The 26,576-nt window shown below is 41.6% G+C and overlaps 2 protein-coding genes across 10 annotated transcripts in view; one reads left to right on the top strand and one right to left on the bottom strand.

The window, feature by feature from the left end:
- Nucleotides 1-13,711, top strand: part of NRAP (nebulin related anchoring protein) — a 55,866-nt gene extending 42,155 nt beyond the window's left edge. The window contains exons 33-44 of the mRNA XM_080596524.1: nt 990-1,094; nt 2,148-2,246; nt 3,035-3,139; nt 3,486-3,593; nt 5,237-5,548; nt 8,235-8,339; nt 9,015-9,113; nt 9,224-9,328; nt 10,630-10,737; nt 11,369-11,680; nt 11,927-12,079; nt 13,294-13,711. Of these exons, the coding sequence (XP_080452650.1) occupies nt 990-1,094; nt 2,148-2,246; nt 3,035-3,139; nt 3,486-3,593; nt 5,237-5,548; nt 8,235-8,339; nt 9,015-9,113; nt 9,224-9,328; nt 10,630-10,737; nt 11,369-11,680; nt 11,927-12,079; nt 13,294-13,392 (1,710 nt within the window). The 3' untranslated portion in view covers nt 13,393-13,711. The remainder of the gene's footprint in view (nt 1-989; nt 1,095-2,147; nt 2,247-3,034; nt 3,140-3,485; nt 3,594-5,236; nt 5,549-8,234; nt 8,340-9,014; nt 9,114-9,223; nt 9,329-10,629; nt 10,738-11,368; nt 11,681-11,926; nt 12,080-13,293) is intronic.
- HABP2 (hyaluronan binding protein 2) overlaps nt 13,184-26,576 on the bottom strand; it is a 72,047-nt gene continuing 58,654 nt past the window's right edge. For 4 of the 9 annotated variants that reach the window (XM_080596526.1, XM_080596527.1, XM_080596528.1 and 1 more), the window contains 13 exons: nt 26,216-26,249; nt 22,282-22,413; nt 21,198-21,308; nt 20,599-20,715; nt 20,202-20,321; nt 19,402-19,573; nt 18,880-18,974; nt 18,500-18,746; nt 17,390-17,532; nt 16,907-17,041; nt 15,381-15,526; nt 14,265-14,465; nt 13,184-13,353 (listed from right to left, as the gene is read on the bottom strand). In XM_080596526.1, coding sequence (XP_080452652.1) covers nt 14,289-14,465; nt 15,381-15,526; nt 16,907-17,041; nt 17,390-17,532; nt 18,500-18,746; nt 18,880-18,974; nt 19,402-19,573; nt 20,202-20,321; nt 20,599-20,715; nt 21,198-21,308; nt 22,282-22,413; nt 26,216-26,249 — 1,629 coding nt within the window. In that variant the 3' untranslated portion in view covers nt 13,184-13,353; nt 14,265-14,288. Of the gene's footprint in view, nt 13,354-13,743; nt 13,786-14,264; nt 14,466-15,380; nt 15,527-16,906; nt 17,042-17,389; nt 17,533-18,499; nt 18,747-18,879; nt 18,975-19,401; nt 19,574-20,201; nt 20,322-20,598; nt 20,716-21,197; nt 21,309-22,259; nt 22,414-26,215; nt 26,250-26,375; nt 26,501-26,576 lie in introns of those variants that run through there. The other 5 variants (XM_080596530.1, XM_080596529.1, XM_080596531.1 and 2 more) reach the window with 3 other exon arrangements.

Below are 26,576 nucleotides of genomic sequence, written 5' to 3'. Positions count from 1 at the left end.
CAAGAGGTGAGGAGAGATATCTACTGTTGTCCTCTCTAATCTACAGACTCCCAAAGGGTATTTCCCATACACGGCACTGCAGTGGTTTTGAGTCCAGAGCTTAGCACTGGGCAGGCATATGCGTGAGAGGATAGAAGAAAAGCTGTTTTTATTCTCCTAGGCATAGTCCATTTCCATTACAAGTGCTTGGCTGAACAAAAACTCCTAAGTAAAGCTAGGAGTTCACTTAGTAAGCGCTTGCAGTTTCCACATATCCATCAAGTAGACAAATCTGTGTTTTACTACTTGTTTGGTCTTTATAATTCTTTTGAAGCAGAAAATAAGACAATCCTCCTTCTCATCATCATTCATCATCAGACGAAATAATATTTGTTGTAAAGTATCTACTTGTAATCTAGTGGTAACAGTTGAAAAAGTAACGTCTACAATGAGTCTCTGCTGTGTTTGGTGGTCCAGAAAATATTTTAACAAAGTCTGCAGGCTGTCTCAGTGGTATTTTTCTGTAGTGTTCCCTATATATGTCATAACCATGCAGAATTGTTTGAAAGTAACCTTATTTTGTTTGCTATTCTAGTTATTATGAACTTACTAGCTTTTTTTGTAATTATTTCATACACTTTTCTAAATTGCTTTTATTTTATGTAAATTTATAAATGAATACTCTGTAGATTTGATTTATATACTATATGCAAATGAAATTTATATATCTGGGAAAAGTTTTTTCAAGGTTTCAAATGGAAGTTAGGAACCCAAATATCATTCAGTGTTCATGATACTTAGTACTCTTTAGAATCTTGCATCTGTACAGTAGATCTGCTGGTGCTGTATGCACAGAAACACAAGAACCTAGGGGAAAGTATCTTAGCTCTCTGTGGTAGGCACTAATTTTAGTGGATTTATTTAAATAACCTTATTGTGTATTTTTGGATGAATAAATATAGGGCATCTCAAATGCAAACTTGAAATTACTTCTGCTTGGTTTTCCTTAGAATTTATACCGGTCTGACATGAACTTTATGCGAGGAGTTGGATGTATTACTCCAGGGGCCCTAGAGATTGAAGGAAAGAAGAAAGCTTCTGAACTCATCAGTGAGGTAACAAAAGAGGTTTTTGATTTCTCCCCTACAAACAAGAGTTTGCCAGATGTCTTTCCATTAAACTGGGCTGGCAAAGTGACTCACTGGATAATGCTAGGCTCCCTCCCCTTGCGTTTGATCACTCCAATCATGTTCTAACTGCAGATAGGCGAACCTGATGGAATTCAAGGTTTTGCAGGCTTTGCTAACTTTTCACAAATATTTTCTCCCATATTTCAGACCTAGGAGGTTGTTAGTTTATGTGATTTATTTTAGTTTTAAAATGTTGTGGTTTTTCTTTTCTGTTTTTCAACTAAAAAATAAGGTTGTGACTATCTCTCTTAAGTACCTTGTACTGTTTCTCCAAAATTAGACTGCAGAGTGCCCAGTACATTACACTGTCCTCAGCTTGACTTCTGCTTTGCGGTCTCAGATTGTTTTTCTCTTGCTGCCTTCATGTGCTATTTTTTTAAACACTGCTTTAACTAGATTTTTCTCTCCTTTGTTTTGTTGTCTTCTTACAGTCTCTACTAGTTTCAGATCATGGAGTTTTAGCCCATATTCAGATAGACGTGAAATTAGGAAAAATAAGAGTGTTCTTCATAGCTGCATTCTAGTGAATGGATCCCTTCTTGCAGTGATCTTAGTTATTTTGTTCACAATTCTGACATAACACCACAGGTTGGATGGAACCTTATCTTTCCCACCAAAAAAAAGATCATTTGGCTTATGCAGCACCTTTTCTTAGGATTGGATTTACCTTTACTGTAATTCCACTAGCTAGGGTTAATGGCACCAAGGGGTGAAACAACCTTATTACTATATTCAACATAGCAGCACTTTGTTTGTTTGTTTCACACCTTATTCCTTGCTTTTCCCCTGTGAGACTTGAGTTCATCACTCAGAGAAGCAAAAGGTAAATTAGTCTAATGGTTAATAGATAACATATCCTTTGCAAGGCAGGGTTTTAAACACACTTCTAGTGTGTTTAAGTACTAGTGTTGGAAAATGTACCTTATCTGACAAGACAATTTAGTTATTCTGTTCATTTTTCTTTGTGTATGAAACCAGAGTAAATATCGTCAGCAGCCACATTCCTTCAAGTACACATCGGTGACAGACTCTCCTGGTCTCCTTCATGCAAAATTCAGCAATATGATTGCTAATGAGGTAGGCTCTCCTAACGTGAATCAGAAAATATGCTTTTCAAAATGCAGAGAGAGGGATGGAGGAGTGGGAAAGAGACAACCCTATTCTTGAAAGAAAATGCATCAAAAAGAAAGCAAACATCACTGAATTCTGCTTTTGCACAGTTAGATCACATTTTATTATTTCCAGACAAACATTTAATCCCATTTTTCAATTCAGTCTCTTTTTAAAAAGCTTGAATAGTGCCCATATGTCCTGTTATCAGGTGTTTTTACATGAAACAAAGCCTCAAAAGATCATTTCTGGGGGGTGTTCTTGAGGGAGCTTATTTGCATAATGCAGTCCACTTTTGAGGCCTCCAGAAAAAGAATCTTTTTTCTAATTTTCAAAAAACAAGAGAAAACCCACAGGTAAATTACCAGAATTGTCTGTAATAACACGAGGATAAAAAAATCCAAGCTAGAAAATATGACGAGTCTTACTGAAATGCCAGCTCTTTTAAATAACCCACATTCAAGGTGCCCTTAATGTTCTTAGGTCAACTTTTGGCCTCCTGGGAACATACAAATTCAAGCCTAACAGCACAGTGGGTAGGCTTCATGATATATGCATAAAAATTGATTTTAAATTTGCTTTTCTTTTATGCCCAGAAAAAAACCAAAAACATACAATAGCACTGTTATATTCTCAGCTGTTTTTTCAGTGGCTGACTACAATTGTCATAATCATAAACAACTTAAGCACTGCTATTACATTATTGAAACACTGGGAAAATTAATTGCAATCGTCTTTTTTGATCTCTTTTCTAGCGTCTCTATAAAGCAGCAGGAGAGGACAGTCAGCATCACTATACACCAACGCTGGGTCTGCCCGAGTTTACACGAGCAAGAATAAATGCAGCCAATCTCAGTGATGTAAGAGGTTTTTATATTTCTTATATGAGTTGGAGGATGAGTTGTGCAATGTCAAGAAAGATGGATAAGTAGAGGACTTTTTAGATCTGTTCTATTTATGCTTTCCCTGATTTGATTATATTTATCTCCATTAGCATACATACAGTTGTAAATTAAATCTACATAAAGAATAAGACTTGTTTTGTCTAAGTTAGTAGGATTTCCTCAAGATAATTAAAAAAAAAATCCTTTGATTATGAGGAATGAGACTGTAACTCAGAATAACAAATGAAAGAGGGTTCCTTTGTTTGTTCCTTTGTGCATTTAAAAGTGAAAGAGCAATCTAAATGTGCCTTTCCTACTTTAGGCAAAATACAGGGAATCTTGGCGTAATCTACGTGCTCAAGGCTACAAGCTGACAACGGAAGCACTCCCTTTCCAGACTGCGAGGGCCTCCAGAGAAATTGCCAGTGATGTGAGTTGAATGATTCAACCTTCCATCTTGGCTAATTTCTGTTAACTTCATGTAAAACAATGTCTAAAGCAGATTTTACTGAATTAAAGCAACTCCATAACCATGTGAGACAAGTGTGAGACAGAATATATTACTTATGAATGAGATTCTTTGTGTGAATTTAAAAAAAAAAAAAAAAAAGGGAAGAAAAAAAAAAGAGGAAGAATCACTGCTAATCGGGAACCAAGCTCAGTTAAACATCTTCCAGTGGGAAATAGCTGGTGAATTAAAGTATTTGCAGACAGATAAATCAGAGAGATTCTGCTCCTCTCCAGGCTTTTAGCTTCTCATATTATAAAGTGCCCACTAATTCTGTCCACCCTGCTTTGAACTGACTTTTGGAAGTGCTTAGGGCTCCTGAATTGAAATGAAGTCAGAAGAAGTGTTCTTTGAATCTCTGTAAATCAGGAGCTGACTGTCTGGTTAGGAAGTGAAAATTAGTGAATTCTCTTGTACATGTGTTTTTTTACGGCCTAAAACAGAGGGAACAAATCTTCTTACCCCTAAAAATATACTCTCATTTAGGTTGTTGTTTGGAAAATACTCAGACATGATGTTATCCATTTCTCAGAAAGCCCAAGTTCATCTCAGGAAATTTAACAAGAAAAAACTGACAATTAAGCTAAAATTAATTAAAGAAAGTATTTCTTTTGTGTAGCATTTAGTTGCATATTTTATCTCTAATATGATAAAATATGAATCTATTTCATGTGCATTTGTTTTATGAAGCAGCTATATCTAGCTGTAATGTATACTTAACTATATTTTGCAGAGTGCTTTTGGTTACAGCTTCAGATCTGCTCTAAAGGGTACAAATCCATAATAGAATTACATCCACTTACAACAGATCTGAATTTGGCCCTTCATCTTCGAAGCACTTTATAAACATTAGCTACTGTAATTTAATCCCCACAACTCTCTTGTGTGGTAGATAAGTGTTATTATCCCATTTCAACTACATTATGAACTCTTCAGGGCCCAGGCCTTCCCTTTAAAGTTCCAAGCACCCTGTTGATGCTGTATAAATAATCATTATCATCATCATCACTATTTCACAGAGAGGATAAATGCAAGATCATAGGGAGAGTTATAGTCCCAGCTAAGATGAGAATGAGGGGTTGCTGGTGCTTATTCTTGTGTTCAGGCCACCATCTTAGGTTTCTCAACATAGTTATTGATCCAGAAAGACTGAATTTACTCTTTAAAATAGCTGGGTGGCATTTGCAAATCTGAAGGCTACAAAGTGCATATGTTTCTCTGTATAGATTTTTTTCTTCTTTTGTTTGTTTCTCTTACATTCTCATTCCTAATGATGGGATCATAACTATGAGAGATAATGAAAGTCCATGATCTGAGGTTAAACACGACAAATGCTTAGAGGATATTCAAAGCATGTATTGAATTGTGCTTAACTTAAATGTTGCCACTACTGTGATATTTAAACTCGAGAGCAATGAGAGATTCAAAAATTACTTCGTAGCACTGCATACTCTGGCTGTTTTTACAGTCAGCATAGATGTTTCCATGTTTTATCCTGAGTTATTTAGCCAGAGCAGCCAGCCTAAGTTTGGCACGTTTTCACTTTTACCCTTTTTTATTTTTAGTACCAGTATAAATACAACTTTGTGATGGAGAGAGGAAAGCACATTGGTGCCAGAAGTGTTCTGGATGATACCAGGTTGCTGCATTGCTTGCATGCTGCCAAATTACAGAGTGAACAGGAATATAAGAAAGGATCCCAAGGAGTGTGGTCTCAGTACCATCTGCCCATGGACATGGTGAATCTTGTCCATGCAAGGAAAGCCCAGGCCTTAGCAAGTGATCAAGATTACAGAAAGAGACTCCATGAATTTACAGCGCTCCCAGAAGACATGAAGATGAAATGGGCCAAAAAAGCCCACATGCTACAGAGTGAGGTAAAGACTTTCCTTCTGTTGATAGTAAACTGAACTTAGCAATAACAAAGCTTTGAATGACTGGAACAAATTGTATGCTGACATTGGGCAGTGGTTTTAGGAGGATTGTAAACTTGTGTATGTGTAGCAGCAAGATATCTGATTGCGCATATGGAATAAATGTGAATCAGAGGTTCTCATGTTATGAATCTGACAGAAAATCATTGTGGTCACTTACCTGAGGGATGTAAAAAAGCTCTCTTGACATTTTGGATCACAGCCAGGCAGAGGTTTGACAGCCACTGCCCTACGTGCAGAATTCTTTGTGCAGGAAATTAAATGCTCAGAGGTTGCTTTGAGATATGGTGCTAGAGGGTCATTTTGCAGACAGATCTGGGAATATCAAACAACCAGTTCCCCAGATGTGTTCACAGAAATTGATCTCACAAATGTAAGTTCAGACAAACTTCGACAGAAACGATGGAATCTCAGAATGGGCAACATCCAATGTCACTTCGTCATAGCATGTTTACCTTTGTTCAGGGGCAAGCTATTGGCTACGTTCAAACACACGTAAATATTGAGTTCATGTATAAGGCTGCATGGATGCAGGTAGCTGTATTTTAATGCTTTAGGTTCTGGAGTCATCTTTCCTTAGGTGCTTTGTACCACAAAGCTATATTTGGGTGGGTTTTTGTTGTGTTAGAAAAGAGACTGAATGATCCAACAAGGAAGTGCAAAAGGTTGTTCAGGAAGTTGTTCTAACTCTTTATAGGTTTTCAGAGAGCTGATCACACTGAACTCAGGATTTTATTGAGAGACAAAGTGATGGGATGTCAGATCTGAAGGTCAGATATTTACAGATAGTCCAGCTATGAAAGTCAGTGTGGCAATCAAAGCACTGTAGAGCTTGTAACCTTTCGTACTCAGTGCACTTGCTATCTAGTATCTCAAATATACTAGATATAATACTATATATATTATAGAGTATATAAATATCCTCTTTGTTGCCAGAAAAAGACATCTTCAAAGAACCCTCCTTAACTTCTCTCTTCAAATAGGAGCAAATGATCCAACTGAAGGATCCCAGTTGGATTTTATTATTATGGTATAAAATTGTCTTTTTTTCATTTGTCTAGATGAAAATAAAAAAGTGCTACCCTGGGAAACAGAGGTATCCCAGTGGAGGGCAGCAAAAATAAGGATTAGGAATGAGTGAGAGAATTTTGGCTGTAGTTTCAGATCAGTACGACAGACACTAGAGAGTGTTTTCACTAGGGAAAACACTTTGTCAACTGCCTTTCAGTTAACAACCTTCATAGCACTTGGTATTGTGTGTACAATTATAATGTTACATATATGTAATGTACGCATATACATATATAATCAGATGCTTTTAAAATTAATAAAATAATCACATGTTAAGCCATTCCCTGAGGAAAGTCTAATACACCTGCTCAGGCCATCCAACAATGCCATAGGTACTTTCTCTGTGAAGTCATAGAAATCTCAGTCTACTTATTCCCTTTCCAAATTTACTGCTCCTATCCCCCCACTGTGCAAATCAGCACTACTTGATTGATTAAACTTTCTTCTTCCTGGTTTACTACTCAGTAGAGCCCACCAGTTGCTGCCTCCTGGCTGATGACTAGTCCTCACAGCTGCACTGCTGGTAATAGACAAAGAGCTTTTAGCTGTCAAAGTATGCTAGCTGTCTCAGGGAGCAGTGACTAAGCAACTAAATTCACTATGCAGGTTTTTGGAGATATTCTCGGGATGGTGTGGAAGCTGTTTTTAGAAGCAATTCTTTGCCTTTCCAAATGCCACTCCTGTCTTCTTCTGTAATGGGTAACTGATGACATAGAGGTTATTTAGATCCAGGTAGGCAGCATATTTTGCTGTTTACTGATCTGTGATGGTGGTTTATACTATAGGAAAGTGTAATTTCCAAGGACTTAGTCCTAACAGCATGTAGTTTAGAGCTTGCCTAACAAGGGTCAAGGTAGGAGATGAATAAGGACCTCAGGACTTGGTTCCCTGCCTGTAGACACCACAGAGAAATGATCAAGGTGGTTTTGTCCGATCCCCTCACTGTCTAGTAAGGATAAGGTACAGCACCCATTTGAGCTTCCTGGTTGCTGTCCCCTTTTGTGTATAGGAGAAAAAAATACTGAAAAAATGGATGTTTGGATTAGTCACACAGTGCGCCAATATCATGCAAGAAGTCAGAATTGTTGGGACTGAGAGTACTTTACTGGTTCTGACTTTTTATTGGGTCTGTCTCATTTTACTTTATGGATCAAGAGGTAGAGGAAGTCTTTAATGCGAGTAAAGAATCTTAAGTCTCCTCTTAGAAATGGGGTTAATGAGGAAGCCTGCACCAGATAAAATAATTAGTATTCTTGACTTGAACTCACCTCAGAAAATTATTTCAAAAGGGTTTCTTTTACGCCCAGTACAAACAGGTTATTACTTACTGCTTTGAGTCATGCTAATTCACTGGTGGGGCCTTCCCTTGTAACTTGCATATGATACATTATTTAATTCCTGGTGGAATGAACAAATGCAAACAGTTTGGCTTTACGTTCTGATATGTGCATGGCAAATGAAAAACCTCAAAATGTTAATATGAATCAGGGAGATTTTTTAAAAAACCTTAATAGCTGTGGATACAAAACTGATAGCTAACGATTTTCATTTTTAACAGCATCGCTATAAATCAGACTTGAACTTCATGAAAGGAGTTGGTTGGATGGCTCTGAGATCTCCGCAGATAGAAAGTGTAAAGAAGGCTGGAGAGCTCATCAGTGAGGTAACTGATAAATCTTTCATGGGATAGCACGTCTGTAGGAATTGTTTACCATCAAGGCTCCTCGTTACATGACACTTACGAATGTAGCTTATCATTTCCTTTTGATGTGGGAGCCTGTTTATACAAGGTGTAAGTTACCAAGAAGCAGTACGGGAGATGCAAGTCCACTGTGTGACACCTGCTGAATATTTTCCATTCTGAATGAAACACAAGAGTATAAACAAAACATGTAGCAATAAATAAATGCAGTAAATTCTATTATGAAATTCTAAGCAGGTGCTTATGGAAATGTTATAGAAAGGTACAGCATTGACAGTCACACTGAGGGGGCATTAGCCTGCTCAGTATTATGTATTAATGGAGAAGAATTATGAGCTGTCAAAAGTGTAGTGTTCAAAATATTTTGCATGTGAATATCCAGTGCAAAGTCCTTCTTACAAAACAACAACAAATTTTGGTGCCTGGACGTTACAGCAACGACACAGTGGCGTCCTTTTTCATTAGCTGAAGGAGCAACTGAGACTAAAGCAGAATGGTATGTTTTTATTACTATGGCTTCAGGAAAGTGATATTTGTGTTTTGCCCCAGTTATCACACACCCAGAATCATGATATATCACTGTCTAACAGAAACATCCTGTTTTTTTCTGTTGTTTGCTTTTGTTGCCTCCTCCAGACGAAGTACCGTCAGAAGCCAGAAAGTTTGAAGTTCACTTCTGTAGTTGACTCTCCAGATTTGATTCATGCTAAAAATAGCTACCTCCAGTGCAGTGACGTAAGTTTTATTTTACTATAAATGATCATAATTTCCGTTGTGCTATAATGCATTATAGAGTTGACCTCAGTTCTAGTATCAGTTAAACTCAATGACTTTTGACTCCTCAGAGGCTGTACAAGGCTGGAGACTCTGAAGCCAGGCACAAGTATACCCTGCCTCCTGATCATCCAGACTTTATCCGAGCCCGCCAGAATGCACTTCACATCAGTGATGTAAGTAATAGAGGCCTTTACTTTGAGGAATTGACTTGGTAATGGTCATTACCAATGACCATTACCATTTAATGGTCATTAAAGAAAACAAATTTGCTTGGGAATGAAAAACTTTCATGAATATGTAGAAGCTGGGTTCTTCGAGCCTGACATGAACTGAAAAAGCCATAGCTTGTGGACAGCTTACCCCAGGCAGAGGCACTCAATTTATCCCTAATATACCAATCTGTAATTAAACAGTTGTCATCATTAGCTGCAGGGTCACATTCACCTTAGTTTGAAAAAGGCTTTGAGTTCCTTGTTTAGTGTTAGGTCCTCTATAGGTAAAAGAAAGAAATAGGATTTACATTCTTTGAAGTGACAGAGGAAAAAAGTAACATGGCAAAGAGGTGATTGCACACAAACAAAAAGTCAGCCCTAGACCTATTAACAAAGCACACAGGAAAGACTGTATTGGTTCTACCCAGGCTGCCTACTGGTTCTTGCAGGACTTCTGGCATCTCAATTTACCTTTGGACTAAGCACCACCTAGCACTAAATCCGTCAGTGAAACATAAAAATATCTTTTGAAATGTGAAGTGGATTTTGTGCTGGTTTTCATACAGCCACAAACCCCAGAAAAGATGAATCAAAGTCTTACAGAAAGAAAATCAATAAAATCAGAAAGGGACAGCCAGAAGTGTCTGCTAAGGTACAACGGCTGGGTAACAGGATGCACAGACTGGAGGCTGGTGTAAGAATGCTTCTAAGGGAGGAAGAACCAAATCTAGAGAAATTTTTCTCTTCAGGATGTAAATGTATTTCACATCCACAAAGTCGCATTAAATATGTTAGAACTGGCTGTTATTCCAGATGAGTTAATGAAGCCACATGTGGCTGTGGAATAGAGACAGGGATCATTAGAAAAGCTTGAAATAACTGGCATTGAAATTATGATGCCATGAAACCCAAGACACTGCAAGTGGATGCATCAAAAGAGAGAATAAGGGCAATATCAATGCAATATTGATGTGACTGATGCATCACAGTTTCTAATAGAAATTAAATCAAATCAAAAACAACCACATTCAAGTACAAAAGGAAACCCTGGTGGCATTTTTCAGATGAGACATTTTATCATTATGGGGAATAGAAAAGAAGTTGAAGTGCTATAGAACTGGATCAAAACCTTGGAGATGGTACTGATGACTCTTGATACAAATAAGCCCAGTAGGATAAAACATTTATTATTGCTGTTATGGGACTACGTTTAAGACACTGCGGGGGAAAATGACTGTTTTGTTCTTTTCTTCTCAACACAGAAAGTGTATAAAACATCTTGGGAACAGACAAGGGCATCTGGCTACGATTTTAGGATTGACGCCATTCCGTTCCAGACAGCAAAGGCTTCAAGAGAGATTGCAAGTGATGTAAGAATTGTTCTGTTTCAAACACTTCCCAACCCTATTCCCATGCCACCCCCACCCTGTAAAAATGCTGAATTCTGACATAAGAGAACATTGTTCTGTTTCCCAAAAATGGGTGACCAGTGAAACCAAATGCCAGTTAAGTGCAAAGGTTTCCAGCTAAAGGCTCCCATTAATAATGTCCAAGACCAAGCTGCTTTTCATTTCAAGGAGCTGTCCTTGGGAAGGAAGTGTATTATATTATAGGTAAATAAGCTAGGAATCAGGCTAGGGATAGCCAACCATGGGCTAGAATAAAGTGTGTCACCTTTGAGCAGAGAAGACATCAAGAAAGCTGAAGATGGAAGAGCTTTATTGCTTATTGGGTGCACAATAAGATGACCTTTGGTTGCTTTTGAGAGAGGATTACTTTGGGCTCCCTAAGCCATTACACTCCCTTAAAAAATTAGCACAAAGGTCATTCTCCTAGAGTGTCACGTTAAATTAGCAGATACAGTTTGATACCAAACAAACCCTTGGTCTCTGTGCACTACAAGAAGCATTATGGATAGCTAGGGGAGGATAATTTATTTCATAATGGAATTTGAAGGTGATGTAAATATGAAAGTGAGATGCCCTTCTACATTTCCTGCAGTACAAATACAGAGAAACCTTCCTGAGAGGCAGAGGCCAGCAGATTGGATTCCTCAGCGTGAACGATGATCCCAAAATCAGACATGTCCTCAGAGTGGGGAAACTCCAGAGTGACAACCAATACAGGAGTGGATATGCCCAAAACAGGGCGCAGTTCCACAGTCACCTTAACCAGCCGGGGTTCCTGCATGCTAAGAGAAGCCAGCAGCTCGCCAGCAATGTTAACTACAAGCAGCCCTTGCACGAATATACTTGTGATCCTGAGCAGCTAAATGTGAAGCACGCAAAGCAGGCCTATAAGCTGCAGAGCGATGTAAGTACAGCTAAGTGGCACTGTCCTGTCAGGCGCTAGGAGCTGTCTGTGGCAATGTGCTTCACAGAGCTTGTCTGTCTACAAAATCATTCTTAAAAGAACGACAGTCTGTTTGTGGAGAACAAACAGTTTGTTTATTATTGACCCCGTTGCTCTTTATATGTTCTCTCTTGAAAACCCAGGGCATGTGGTTTGATTAATGTCAACCAAATTAAATACACACTAGTGTACGTTTCATTCTCTTAGGTAAAATACAAGTCTGACTTGAACTGGCTCAGAGGCATTGGCTGGACTCCCCCAGGTTCTTACAAAGTCGAAATGGCAAGAAGAGCTGCTGAGCTGGCATACCTTCGGGACATGGCAATGCAAGCTGCTGCTGCTCAGTATGGACCTCAAGTTGTAAGTAAATCATTCTTCTCACAAATTGCAAGAGCTCTGCTCTGTAGAAGACAGGCAGGCACACATCCTGTTTAATGCTTTTGGATGCTCCCTGGACATTGCAGTTCTCCCAATTATTTAAACAGAATATATATTGCTTCCATCATCAAGCTTTGTGTACACCTCAGTATGAAGGAACCTCTCAAGGGAATTCAGCTATGTCAGGGTTGAGTAATTCCTTTAGGGATCAGGAAATGCCCCAGGACGGGATTTTACTTACACTACAGGCTGCGTTTCCCTTAACTTTGGATGTTGTCAGATCTCAAAGTGTCCTGCTATATCCACAGAGAGCAAAATTTCAGTTGGAAAGGACTCCCTGTACAACTCCCTTTCTCTTTTCCTGGTTTTGGCAAGACACATCCTTGTTACCCTGTAATCTCCACTGACAGCTGTATTGACAAGCTCAGTGTAGACTCCTAAAAACATAAAGCGTACTGTGGGAAACTTTTTGCTCCAGCCTCCTCCACCTCTGTCTGTCCCAAGCTTCAAGAAATTACAAACTTGTTTTTCCCCCAGGTTTTCCTTCTCCCTCACCTCCACAGCATGGCTCCCAGCCTGCAATTTCCCAGCATAATAGAACAAAAGTCCATACAGGGATCTTGTAACCCCCGCAGTTAGGAAGCATTAAGTTGCAGTAAGAGAGAAGCTCTGCACTTTAAATACTTGTTTCATTTAAGTTTTAACCTTGGCAACAAGTCAAACAATAACCCAACACAAAAGAAACAGGACATACCCATGACTTACATTCCCATCTGAAAAGCTACTCAGGAAATAAATTATAACTATAGTTGAGCAATGCAGGCAGTGGTGACTGCAGGCAGTACCTTCTTAAGCACTACGTGTGGTACTGATCTGATGGTCCCAGGGAAATCTACAGGTGTGCAATTCACTTGGAACTTGCTAGGTTGCTCGTTATTTAAGGCTCAATTTAGAAATTAGGCCTTGAGCACATTCTGTCCTTGGATATGTGTGTCATTTAACTTACACGCATGGGTCAGGTATCTGCACTTCTCCACGGCAGAGATGTCCTCAGTACAGAGCAGTAATTCAGATTTTGTCCAGTTGTTTCTAGTTGAGGTAATTTTTAATTTGTAAATATATTTGTAGAATAATAGTTAAAGCTTTCTCCTGTCTATTGGCTGTTCTCACAATTTAGTTGTTTGATCTTATTACAGGACCAACTGGGGGCAGAAGGATCTCAGCAGGTCACAGTCAATCCTGATGCTTCAGAAATTCTGCAAGTCAAGAGAAAGAAAATGCAGCTGTATAAGTAAACAGAAACGTGACACGACACAAATAGATTTTCATCTTATCCTGCAAATCTTGTAGCTTTTCCATTTTTCTGGAAAGCACAATAGATGGCATCTAAGATTTTTGTTTGTTTGTTTTAAAAAGCAAGCTAGACATTGCAATTTATAACTGATCTTTCTAATTTTTGCATGGATACTTTGTGATTTATCATTGTATGAATTACAGAGGCTGATATTTATTTACAGCTGTAAATGAAATTAATACTAGATGACTGGCAGGCTCAGCTTTGTACTACAGATGAATGAACCTGATTGGTAGAATATAAAATCATTTGTATTGGAACCAGATTTGTCAGATTTATTCATACTTCTAACCTTTGGAGTTTTTCATGTTACTGGATTATTGGCATCATTGACCTAAGAGAATGCAAAAGCATGATTTTGGTGGCTTAACAGGTGAACAAGACAAGGGCCGGTGGAAGCAAAGTTATTAACTAACCAAGGGCATGTCTTTTAGTGGACAACAGAGAATTTGTTCTTGATCAACAGGATGTATTTGGATCACTTTAGTTATTCACTCTATTTCAAAACAAAATATCAAGATTAGCTCATTAGAAGCTAGGAGGGGTCACTATAGATAGATTAGGTAGCTGCTTAGAGAAGGTTGTAAACCCTTGAATTCAGATAAGAGAGAGATTATTTTAAGGAATTGAATCTTTGCTTGCAGATGTCTACTTTTTATATCCTGATTTAATACCAATCCCGTTTCTCAAATTTCTGTATATGGTTACAGAATCATTGGACAAAAAAAATATAGTTCTATTTGCAAACCTTGCAAAAACTCAAGAATAATCCAATAGATTTAGATACATTTTTTTTTCAACAGGATTTAATACCTTTTGCCATTCCAGAGCTGTCTCCTACTGAAGTGATCTTGACTCTGACCGAGTTTTGGATTTAATCCAACTGAGAAATGTTGTCACCTGGGTATAAACTCCTGGCTTGTTTTTTAACCCGCACTGATCACCCCAGCTCACAAGGCCATATACATAGTAGGAGCCATTTTCTACACAAGTTAGCGGGCCTCCAGAGTCTCCCTAATAAGAGAAAATACGAAAAAGCATACAAAATTAGTTCAAAATGTGAAGCAAAACATTGACCAATATAAGAATTCCCTTCTCTCATCAAAAGACCTTGAAATTGGAATGATGGTGGGTTTTTTTTTCCTAGCAGATGTATCAGCAGGTGCTGCTCAGTTCCTGAGTAGACTTACAGTTCTGGAAACAGGTCATACAACACTAGACTTTTGTGGACGTAAATTTCTGTTTAAGTCTGTGATGTATATCTGACAAAGTCAAATGAAATTTCCCAGGCATGAAAGTATCAGGCAGTCAGAGTCTGAACTGAGAAAGACAAAGATGCGATACTTAGCATAAAAGAAACCACTTGATCTTCCCCACACCATCCCCCTACCCGACCCCCTCAGATAACAATAACAAAAATAATTATTCTGAACTGGTTGGTAGTTTTCAGTGTTACGGGTGATTTCTCTTGCTAACTATCCTTGCAGTGGTAGTTTTCAGCCCAGGAACCATTGTTCAAACTCCTCCCCATATTTACAACAGTATAAATATGAACTGGCTTCACGTTTGCACTAGCTGACTTGCCCTGTAAGTATTAGCTCTGATAGTGAAGATCAGATTAGAACTGTTAGTGGCTGTAATAGAATTGAAAGAAAAAAAAGACAAGTTTTCAAGTTATTAAGACAAAATGCCTCAGAAGCCAAACTTCCCAGGCTAGTCTCTAGACCCCATAGATCTGCCTGTGGCTGACAGTGAAGACATTAGCTCTAGGGGCATACGTCTCAAACTGTACTGTAGAAAGATGATGGCTGTTGAAATAATACACTGATGGGAGAAACAGATACATATGCAGCACCCTGCCAAAGCTATTACTCTGCACAGCCTATTTACACGAAAAATTAGTGTTCAAATACAGAAAAAGCAACAGACCTGACAAGAATCAGCTCTGGGTCTCTGAAGATTTCCTGCACAAAACATACTTTCATCCAGTAGCTGATCATATGCTCTGGGTGCATTGCATTGCTTCTGTGAAATCAGCTTGACATTGGCATCTAGCAGCTGATGGGATATATCATCTGCAGGATGTAGACCAAAAAAAAAAGAGAGTCACCTTCCTCCCAGTCCTGTTACATGTTGACTTTGTTCAAAATAGGAGCTTGCTTGCCGTTTGTATGGGAAAGGGTAAGAGCAGGGAGGGGTGCATGGTCTAGCCTGGGAAGAAAAGAAGCATGTCTGCATTGATAAGGGTTAGAGTTTGAGCCTGGAGGCTTCACTCAGGACACTGAGCTGTTGCCTGAACAAAAGCAAAGTCAGGTATTCAGCATTTGGCTCAGATCAGCTCTACACCTGTCAGGGGTATCCTGCTTTTCAAAGGTGCTGGTGGTCTGCAGCTCCCACTGGTCCCAACGGGACTTAGAGCTGCTCAGCACTTCTCAGACTAGTGCCATTAGATGTTGTAACACATAGGCTAATGAAACAGATGAAAACTGAAAATCATGCAATATTTAAAAGCAATGATTAATTACATGGAATCTAAAGACATAACTTGACATCTAAAGGCAATAGCCAGAGTTTCAAAGCACTACATCTGTAGATAATTAAAGGTGGTTTATAACTTAGGTTCTGCCTGAGATTCAGGAAATATTCTATTTCTGCAGTGATTTCCTGAAATGCTAATAATAGCTCTGCTCAAAGAAGGAGCCATCTAGTTTGAACACATACAGGATACTTGATATTCTTTGTAGGAAAAAGAAAATAATAATAAAATTCCCCATTCACTTCTTAAGAGAGACTTTCTATTTGGAACTTTTAAAAAATGTCCATTAAATTCTGTTGGTGCATTCTGATCAAATATATGTGCTTGTCTCTTGTGGACTTCAATGAGAGTTACATCAGAAGGGAGAATTTGGTCCTGTGTATCATATCAGACTGTATCAGTCACAAAGCACTAGGACACCTACTGCAGCCTCAGTGACACATCTTCCTTCTGCTGCTTTACAGCAACACATCAATCAGAACATGAGAAAATGCATTTTTCAGAAAATTGCCATTATCTTTTATTTAAGCATAGTAATTTCTCCCCTCAGGATTTACCATGGGCAAGAAAGATTTTGGATAGAGCTAGTTCAACTTGAAAAGCCTTGGTGGGTTTTTTATATTATTTTCCAGCACATCTGAAGATCCAGATGCTGCTTCTGAAAAGCTTTATCTGACCCAATGGGCTGGAAAACCATGTGAAAGTTCCAGCCTGTCTTAGTCCTGTCTTGAAACTCACAAAGCGTACAATAGTCTCTCTCGATACCTTCTTACTTCTATAGCTGGCCCCAGATGAAACCATGATATGGTGTGTCATCTGGCAAGCAGAAAACCAAACCAAACCAAAAAAAAAAATGGGGAGGGGGGATTTTTTCAGAGCTCTCTGAAAAAACACAGCCAGCCCTCATGGGCTCACGTACCTGTCTCTGTTGCGCCCCATCCTGAAATGAAGCAGTCAGTACCAACGGGAAAGTAGAAGTTAGGCAGACACACTGTTTTCACATACTTTGTTTCCATGGCACAGTGACCATCAACTGGCTTCAACTTGAGTAATGCTGGAGACAAGATAAAAGTATTTGTAACTTGTATTTTGATTTTAATCCCTAGCCATCATTATCAGTCTGTGCCACAACTCCATGGGACAGGGGCTTGCACTGACATATCGTTCACACTATGTGCTGGACCTGTCCCTACTTTTTTTTTTTTAGTCCCCACATACAGTGGTTTCTCCCTGCCCAACACGATTCACATCCCAAAGATTCACATGGGTATAAACCATAATTTGACCTAATAATTTGCAGAATACATTCTAGGAGTGGAATTTTATACTGACTTCAGTTGTGGAGAGGCACTTCAGGCAACTGATTTTAGGGCTGAGATACATTTAATAAAAAGGGTTTTACCAATATCATTGTGTGGGACACCACCCTTCTCTGTGTATTTGTGATGTACGATGATCTTCTCCACATCAAATATTTGCTCTTGATGTTCCCTCTTCTTGAGGTCTTGCTTTCCAAGAACCACTTGGAGATTTTCTGCTGGCTCTCTGCAAAAAGAGTAAAGTAAACAACATTATCTATTGTGGTGGTGCAGACATTACAGACCTTGTATATCAATGGCGAAAACCTGCAGCTTTAGTATCTGGAAGTCAAGACACTGCTTCCTGTTGTAGAGCATGACCAGAAGATTTCCTAAGATTGTTATAACTGGGCTTGGTCAGGAAAACTCTAGCGTTGGACAATACGTGTGCTCTTAACTTGTTGCAGTCATTAAACAAAATGAGTTAAAGCTGTATGAACATGCTTTTTAATTTTATTATTGTTTTTTAATTTATTATTTTGATTCTTTTTATTTTGGGGCAGACTAGCAGCGTACAAATAGTCTATTACCATGGCTGTGATGTTGAGTGCTAACTCACAGAGCCATGGGATTACAATCCTTCGCCACTAAGCACACTTAAAATCATCTGTGCTGGAATGGTCTCTAGAGTGTAATTTACCAATTTCCAATGGTAGTGGCTTCCAACCTCTTCAAAAAACAAACAAACAAACAAACAAGAATGCTCAAGGAAATGTCATTTTCTGAGCTAGCTGGCACATAAACAATTGGAAACAAAAAGCATGTTTGTGCTCTTCTAAAGATCTTAACTATGATGCAATTTGTCAGGTTGATCATGGTATCCCAATAATCCCCGAGATTTTCATGGGTCTTTTCTTTCAAATACTGTAAAAACCTTCTTATAGTCCTCCTGTTTTCCTCTCACACACTTATTTTAGCTCATTTTAGACGAGTGAGGTGTAAGTTTAATTTCTAATTCCAGCAAGCACCATTTTTTTCATATACACTTACACATTTTCATGTGCATATTCTTTTTTTTTTTTTTGGTATGTTTTCCTCTCAATTTGATTCCCAGAATAATTTGGATTGTAAATCATTTGAATGTGAAGCTGTCTTTAACTGCCACCCTGGTTTTTTTTATGTTTATCTACCCTAAGCACAGGACATGCACCTACGTAAGGCAGTGTCCAGCAGTAAGAACCCAGCACGATTTAATTAGCACTCCACCACAGAAATGTGTGCTTCTTCTTGAAGTCTTTCTCTGCAGAGACACCATCCAGGGATGTTTGCCAGCTGTAGTTTTAACTCCAGCATAGATCCTCTTGAGTGCCCTCTGACCTTCTGGTTGTCCACATGTTTTGAATATTGAATTTGTTCCGCTTGGGTCTGCTAGGCTGTCTGTTGGCCATTGGCTCTCCTGAGCTGTGTTGGAAGAGGCAGCAGATGGGTAATGCAGAGATAATATCAGACAGGAGGAGTTAAGCAACGGGTGGTGACCTGCTCATCCAGACACCTACACACTGCCAAACAGCTCACTTCTAATTCATTACTCTACCTGTTCCTGAGCAGGGTGAAACGTCACAGAAGTCCCACTCCACTTTGTTGTTTTTTCTGATGTAGCACCAGGGTTTTTGATCCTCATCAGGATTCCTGAAGGGAACAGTTGAGCATCAGCCAGAGTGGGGAAATCTCCATGAAACTGCAAAGGAGCTAAGGATGCTTAAGGATGCCTCATGCTCCCATAAAAGAGCCGGGCTTTGAGAGATACTCTTTCATAAGATTTGACAAAGATACCTAAGATACGGAAGTGCCGCTTCTGCCATTTTACTGTCCCCTTACCTATCTTAATCAAAAAAAAAAAAAAAAAAACAAGGGAAATTGAGGGCTACTTCTGGAAGCCTCACTTCTGTGCAGTGACTTAGGGAATGCAGCCCTAACATCCTCGTATTTTATAGGCAGACACTGTCTTGAAATATGCCGGATTTTAACACCCTCAGTTTGCCAAATTCCTGGGAGCAGTTTGTCCTCAGTGATCTCTTTGATACTGACCTCTACAGCTGCTTCTTCAAAATATTACCTGCAGAAGTTATGTTCACCGATTCCATAAGAGTCGGCATCCTCCATAAATGCATTAACAGGGAGGTCCAGGAGCAAATGGGAATTCCAGTGCAGGCAGGTCTTGCCATTCTCTGCTTGGTTCACTCTTCCTCTGTACCCAAGGGAGTCCTCTTCATAACAGTCATCCAATCCTGTAAGAAGAAAATGTTGATATGAAAAAGTCTTTATAAAAAGTTGCTCCTTGCCTGAAGTGGCTCCTCTTCCTTCCCTTCCTTGCCTTACATTAATTTGATGAGGGATCAGAAGGACCCATGGGATCACATAGTGATATCTCTTGGCCTAGACAGGCCAGAAACAAGAGTTGTGTCCCAGCATCTGTCCAACTTGAAGCCTGATTGACTTCAAACACCTGAAACCTCATTGCATGGTAAGGACCACCCAACCATGTATCAACAGCTGTCCCCAGCCTGGGGAGGCACAGACAACCGGCTGTGAACCTTCCCTACATCATCTTTCTGGTGTTTAAGGAAAACCCGATGTTCCTTCCCTACGGGTCACATACAACCCCTGGAGAACATGTGCTCACTCATGCTCTACCAGTAGGAGCCTGCTGAAGCACAGCTCAGAAAACATCGGTATGGGAACAGCTTTGATCCCCTTGGCTGATGGAGGCCGCAGTGCTCAGCTTCTTCCCCTGACACCCTCTCCAAGGAGGCCAGTGGTCGGGCTCTTGGTGGGGAAGGCCTTGGTCGGCCCGGCTGCAGGGCGAAGGCAGCCTGAGGAGGGTTAGCCCCAGCCTCCCTGGGGGCCGTGACGTACCGATCTCACAGAACCTCCCTCTGAATGGCTCAGGGCACTTGCAGGTGAACTTTGATCTGATTCTGTGCCGTATGCAGGTTCCTCCATTCTTGCATGGGTTTGGCCTGCATTGTGAAGATGCTGTCAAGGTGGAAAACAGAGAAGGCCTTGCAACTCTCCTGGATGCTCCACAGCCGCTCACACACCCCATGGAAATCCAGGAAAGCCCCCGTTTAGCCTCAAATTGAAATTCTTATCAACTGACACCACGCTGTACACGTGGTGAGAACCATCCCATCCCCACGGCTGGGACCTGCAGCCATCTCGGCCAGAGCAGGACTTAATTGCCACCCAGTCCCACCGCCACCCACACAGCACCCCACAAAGTGGGAGCCCCTTCTGCTGGGGCTGTGCTCACCACGGTGGCAGTCCGGTAACTTGTAGGGATGACTGCAGCTGCACTGAGAGTAAGGTGGGGTTAGCGTAACAAGGCAGTCTCCTCTGACGCAGCTCTTCTCCAGACACATGTCCTTCACTGTGGGAAACAGGTAAACAGGTAAACGCTTTGCTTCACCAGCATTTGTGCACGCACAGAGCTGTGCCCCCACAGGGCGGTGGGAAGCCATGCTTTCTCCTGACTCCCCAGGAGCTGGTCACCCGGCTGTCACACCATACCACATAGCAGTGTGGCTTGGGATTTTCCTTCTTGTTCAAGCATCTACAGCAAAAAGGCTGCAAGACCAACGAACAGCTCACCAGTGTCCACGTTGGGTGGGAGGGGACAGAGGTACACTTTCTGCACACCAGAAGATTGTTACTGATAACTGCTTTAGACAGACTTGGGTTCGGACCACGAGCTAAGTACAAGACATATTGACGTGACTGCACCGGGCTGCTAAAACCCTCACCTCAGTGAACAGTGGGTTTATAAAGCCTCAGTGCTTGCTTCTATTGGCAGAGCCATGGCAGTAACATCAGCTGTGGAAGAAGGAGCGTCGGCCAGCAAGGAGCGATTACCTTTCTCGCAGGTAGTCCCAGTGTACGGCTTGGGGCACACGCATCTGAAGCTGCTTCCTCTCTTCTCACACCACCCATTGTTCTTGCAGGGATCAGAGGAGCAAGGGTCAGCTAGGGTAAGAATGGAGGGCTTTTAGTTTGCCTTTTAGCTTCTCTACCTCCTCACTTGTTCTTCCTGCCCACCGCCCCCCCTTTATTTTAATGGTGCAGAAGGCTGGGCACAGCATCCAGTGTAACACACACCATGGTTCAGCAGCCACAGGAGCAGCTACAAATTGCTGCAGAGCTTACTGTAAGGTCTAAGAGCTCGTGGCTTTGGGTCTGGAGCTCTCCAACTCCCTTTACAAGCCTGTGATGGAGCAGATTTGCCTCTGCAGCAGTGAAAGAAGCAGATGTGTTCAGAACCAGAGCTGGCCCTGGGCATCTGCCTCCATGTGCTTAGTGCAGTGGTGGCTGGATCTGGCATTGCCCTGGCTGCAGCATGGCACTGAAACTCCCCTGGAAAAGCTGTCCATCACTGTTATGCTATGTAATACCCCTGGGGTATAAATACCACCGTGCTGAAGCAGCCAGTGTTGGGGTGAGCAGGGCCAGCCTCGTGGCAGCTCTGCTTCCCTTGCACCAGGGGATGAGCAGGGACACGGCAGGCAGCCTCCCGCCTCTCCTCGTGTGTTCCCTAAGCAGTCCAGAGGACCCTTTCCTGCTCTCCTGAAGTTTGGCAAAATAGAAATAAGAAAAAAAAAATAAAAGGAAACCTGCTCTACATTTGGTTCCCAGCATAAATACAGAACATATATCCCATGAAAACAGCAATTACGTCTTACAGTGTCTATAGACAAATAAGCCTGTGCTTTTTTGTAGTAGCAATCAGAAATGTTCTGCCTGATCAGAATCCAGAAACCCAGAGATAAAACACAGGCTCCTTACAAGAGAAACACAAAGGAGAACACAGCAAACAATCCTCCTAACTCATCCCTTTGATGCAGGCGTTTCACCAGCAGGCTGGCAGACGAGGCCTGCCGCACTCCGTGAGCGTGGGGCTGGGATTTCACCCTTCCTTACCCCCCGGCCCACCCCGGAGCACCTTGCTGGTTGTCGCTGTAGCCAAAGAACTCCTCAAACCAGTCGGGGTCCTCCGAGGTCTGTGTCTGGTGGAAGAGGTCCTCCTCGGCCTGCGTGTGCTCGTCGTAGTACTCGTAGTCATCGGCGGCCTCGTCTGTGGGGAGGAGAAGGGAATGGACGCGTGGAGGAGTTACAACTGCTACAAGGCCACCCCTGCATGGCCTTGCCACCGCTGCCTGAGGGAGCTGGAGGTGCTGGCTCCTGCCAGGATGCTTGGGGCGGTGGGACACAGGGGCTTTGCCATTTGGTGGCGGGGGACCCTGCAGGCACGGACACGAGGCATGGGTGGCTGCCACCCGCAGCGCGTGAGGCCGTGTGAGCAGGAGAGGTTTCCTTTGTCTCGCTGCTTTGATCCCCAGCACCTCCGCTGCTGGCAGGGGGAGAGCAGCGGATCTCCGAGCCCACAGAGCCCCTCTGAGGGCGCAATGCCCCCGCCATGCCATGGGACACGTGCCACAGAGCGCGCCCATGCTTGCCAGCATCCCCCAGCGCTTTGCCAGCCTGTGTTTGGGGGAGCTGAATCGCGTGGGCATGCAGAAGCCCCGCCAGCGTGTCAGAGACGAGCTATGGTAATGAGCACTGCTAAACTGCGAGCAGAGAGATTTTAAAAAGCTCTCCCCTAGGGCCGGACTGATGGCCCCACGGATAATGCTCTGCCTTGAACTGATTATCAACTACATTATCTTAGTTTTCTCTCCTCATTCATTCTCTTGCAGCCTTTATCTTTATTCTTTCTTTGCTTCTGAAAAAAAAAATCCACTTTTGTACAATGGGTGTTTTATATTTCATATTAAAATAGAACCGTCTTTTTTCGTCTTTTTTTTTTTCCTTCCTACAAGCCAACTCTCATTTCTCACCAAAAAAAAAAAAAAAGAGGAAAGTTTCACCTCATTTATTGCTATGTCAAGTCAAGACTCCTTTTCCTCAGCTCATTATTTCCACAGGAGCTAAGTCTCGACAGTGTGCAAGTGTTGCAGAAGTGTGTGCCGTGCTGAGGAACAGAAGGATCTCGCTGGAAGATAAGGACATTGTCTACGGTGAACAAAATTAAATTTAATGTGATGTAGTTAAGAAAGGAAAACAAAAAGAGGGTTTTGCCTGAAATGCAACCTGCGAGCTCACTTTGTCTGAGGGGAGATTTTGCAGGCAGACTTGAGTTGGAGGGAATATTGTGAAGGAGCCTGATTTTGTTTCCTTGTTTATTTTCAAAATCTTAGCAGGGAGCGTTGGCTTTTGTTCCACAGGTGCTTTAAGGAACTATTCAGAGAGATGGGGTAGCCTTTTTTCTATAAAAGACATACCTGGTAAAAGTTGTGAAGGATGAACAGGGGAGTTACAGCTGCTCCGAGCACACTGCAGACATGCCCAGCATGCTTTACAGGGGCGAGAGAGGACTTTGCTGAGCTGGCAGCCAAAAAAAAAAATACAAGTGCTCCCAACAAGCACAAATAGCGAAGTTGTTGCAGAAGCATCTACCGACTACTCAGTGTAAGGATGGTGTTAAGAAATGATGATAGTGTCACTTCATTTTGTTACATTAGTGTCAGTCCTTAGCAATGGATCAATCATTTATTAAGCACCAGAAAAGAAAGAACAGAAACCCGACTTGGGTACATCAAACTGAAAGATGTCTTCCTGTTTATCATTGCTTCAACACTAAATAACTATTTGGCTTCCACGTCTCTTACTTAAGAAGTGTTTCCATTCCATTTTTTAAATTATTCATAACAAGCCATAGGTTTAGTAAAGCAAAAATAGCATTTTTTTAATCTGAGCACATAATTAACACAGCCTGATACACTGGTTGATTTAAACATATTATTAAATGAGAGTGCTCATTCTTTATAAGTGCTGGAAAACCTTAACATGCTTAAAAAAGCAGTGATCTGACATTTGTCACTGAAATGTGACTATTACATGAAATTAAATTAGACATCCTGCATGCAAATTTTCAAAGAATAACTTTCCTCTGTGTAGTACAAAAAAAATCCCCCCATAATTGATAGGCAGAGATTGACTTTTAAAGCTTCAAATCAGCTTTGAGGTCTGGGTGATCTTTTAAACTGCTCAGGCTTTCATCTGCACTTTTTCACGTTGCCAAGAGCTGTCAATCAAGTAATGGATTTCTGATCAATATCCTCTTGTTCATTAGCTTATACGGACTCTCTCTTGCGGGGAGAACAGATATGCCAATGCCGGCAGTCACACTGTTTTCAAAACCTTGCCTGGATCAAGTCATGACTAATGTTCCGAGCGGAAAGTGATGCATTAGGATGCCATCGAGTGACCTGAATGGCAAGGTAACTTTGTTGGACTGCAGTTGTCGAGATGAGTGGTGTGCAAAGTTAAAGCCTATTGCCAACACAGAAAGTACCCGGCATTTATTCAAGCTCTCTGAACCTCCAGGGACAGACTGAGATCTGCCCTAATTTAAGGAGGATGAGTTTTCCTGCCACATTTCTAAATACTTTTTGTCTGCAGGTCTGTGAATAATCTAAAGTTATTTTTATGAGGCTGAAATCCTGATGGTATTTCAAAAAACAATAAGTCTCCCATTTACCTCTGCACAGACCTCTCGGTATTTCCTCCCTTCCACATGGGTTTTGGCTGGGAGCATCTGTGGCTTCAGAAAGAAATTGCAGAAGGGATAGGAACAGCTAACAGCCAAGCCCTCACTCCTTTCAAACAATTCTGGGGCTGTTACAGCCCCAGTTCTGCAGCACCTACCCCTTGGAGGGCATTGGCTGCTGATGGCTGCTGAAGGAGCCCGAGTACTTGCAGAAGCTAAGCGCTGATCTGGCAAGGTGTTTGCCACACACGTCCTATGAGTAGAGCAACACTGGTCTGGGGAAGGAACTGGTGCTGCATGGGTACAGGGCAGCTGGACTCGCAGGCCGGACCAAAACGCCAGCAGAACGAAGAGGCATGTAGTTGAACAAGGAGTGCACAGTGAAAGGCACACTTTTTTTTTCTTTGGTGGGAAAATTAATTTAATAGTTTACTAGTAAATTAATTTACTCATCATTAGTTTAATAATTTATAAGCTCAAATCTAAGAGCCACTAAATTCAAAGAAAAAAAGAATGGGGCTTACCCACAAAATCACAAAAAACTTAGCAATAAAACCACAATCCTCTCATAGATCAAACAGGCTGCAAGAGCATGTACAAGTCCTCACAAGTTATCTGCAGCCCCCACCCCACCCTCCCACCCCCTAAGATTCATTACAGCATTTCTCTTACCCGCATCATAACGTTACATCACCTTCAATGATTTTTTACTCACAGGAGCTACCAAACACTTTCTGAACCCGCTTCCAGAGTAAGTCCCACAGTTAGCTGTGTGCAGCAAGGGAAAGCTATCCATCCTTTATCTGACCTCCAGTTTTCATGCACAGCTGGCACTGAACTGCACCAGACTCTTCCCTTACCCTCCTGTGCGCTCTGCAGCTCAGCACCATGACCTCCACTCCACTCTGAGACCCACGTGCCAGACCCAGCCCATCAACAGGTCCCCAAAGCTGCACCAAGCACGTGAGGCCATGGAGCAGCGGAGGATTCCTGGCTTTGAACAGCACAGCAAGCTGCAGGTGCCCTCCAGGTGTCCCCCATTACCATTGCTGCAGCCCTGCTCTGTACCCCATTGTGCCGTGACCCGATGCAGAGATGTTTTCTGCACCAACACAGAGCACGTGGGAAGGCCTGGAAGTGCTGTGTTACTTGTCCAGAGTCCAACAGACTTTCTCAGGATCTCAGGCCCTATTTTAAGGCATTACAAAGCCATGCATGAAGTTAATAAAACTCAGTGCTAGGCACTAGCTGAGGATCTTGATGGACCAGGTTGCCAACAGTGAGGCCTGCATGCAGAGCTTCGATGGAAGAAATCAAATCCACTTACCATTCAGCAAGTCGGCCAGGAAGAACCAGGAGGTCTGCAGCAGATAAAGAAAGGCAGAGTCAGTTTCTGAAAAGAAAAATCAGCCTGGAGCATGGCTACAGCACAACTTCTGACACGTTCCTCTTTGCCCCAGCACTGGTCAGCCAGAGAAGCTCATTACCCACTTCAGATGCACCCAGGCTGCATTTTTAAGAGCTCTTTCCAAAGATCACCAAAATGCCTCAAAAACCCACACTGCTCCCAACAACCTCAGGGGAGCTCCAGCTTTTCTGACCACCCAGCCCAAGTTGCAGCATGCTTATGAGAAACCTGTCCCAAACGAGTTAATTGCCTTTATGTATTAAGTGGCCATGCACTGAGT

This window comes from Anser brachyrhynchus, assembly GCF_964034855.1.
Source record: "Anser brachyrhynchus genome assembly, chromosome: 6".
In the NCBI taxonomy this organism is placed as follows: domain Eukaryota; kingdom Metazoa; phylum Chordata; class Aves; order Anseriformes; family Anatidae; genus Anser; species Anser brachyrhynchus.
This window is presented reverse-complemented; position numbering and strand designations above follow the sequence as displayed.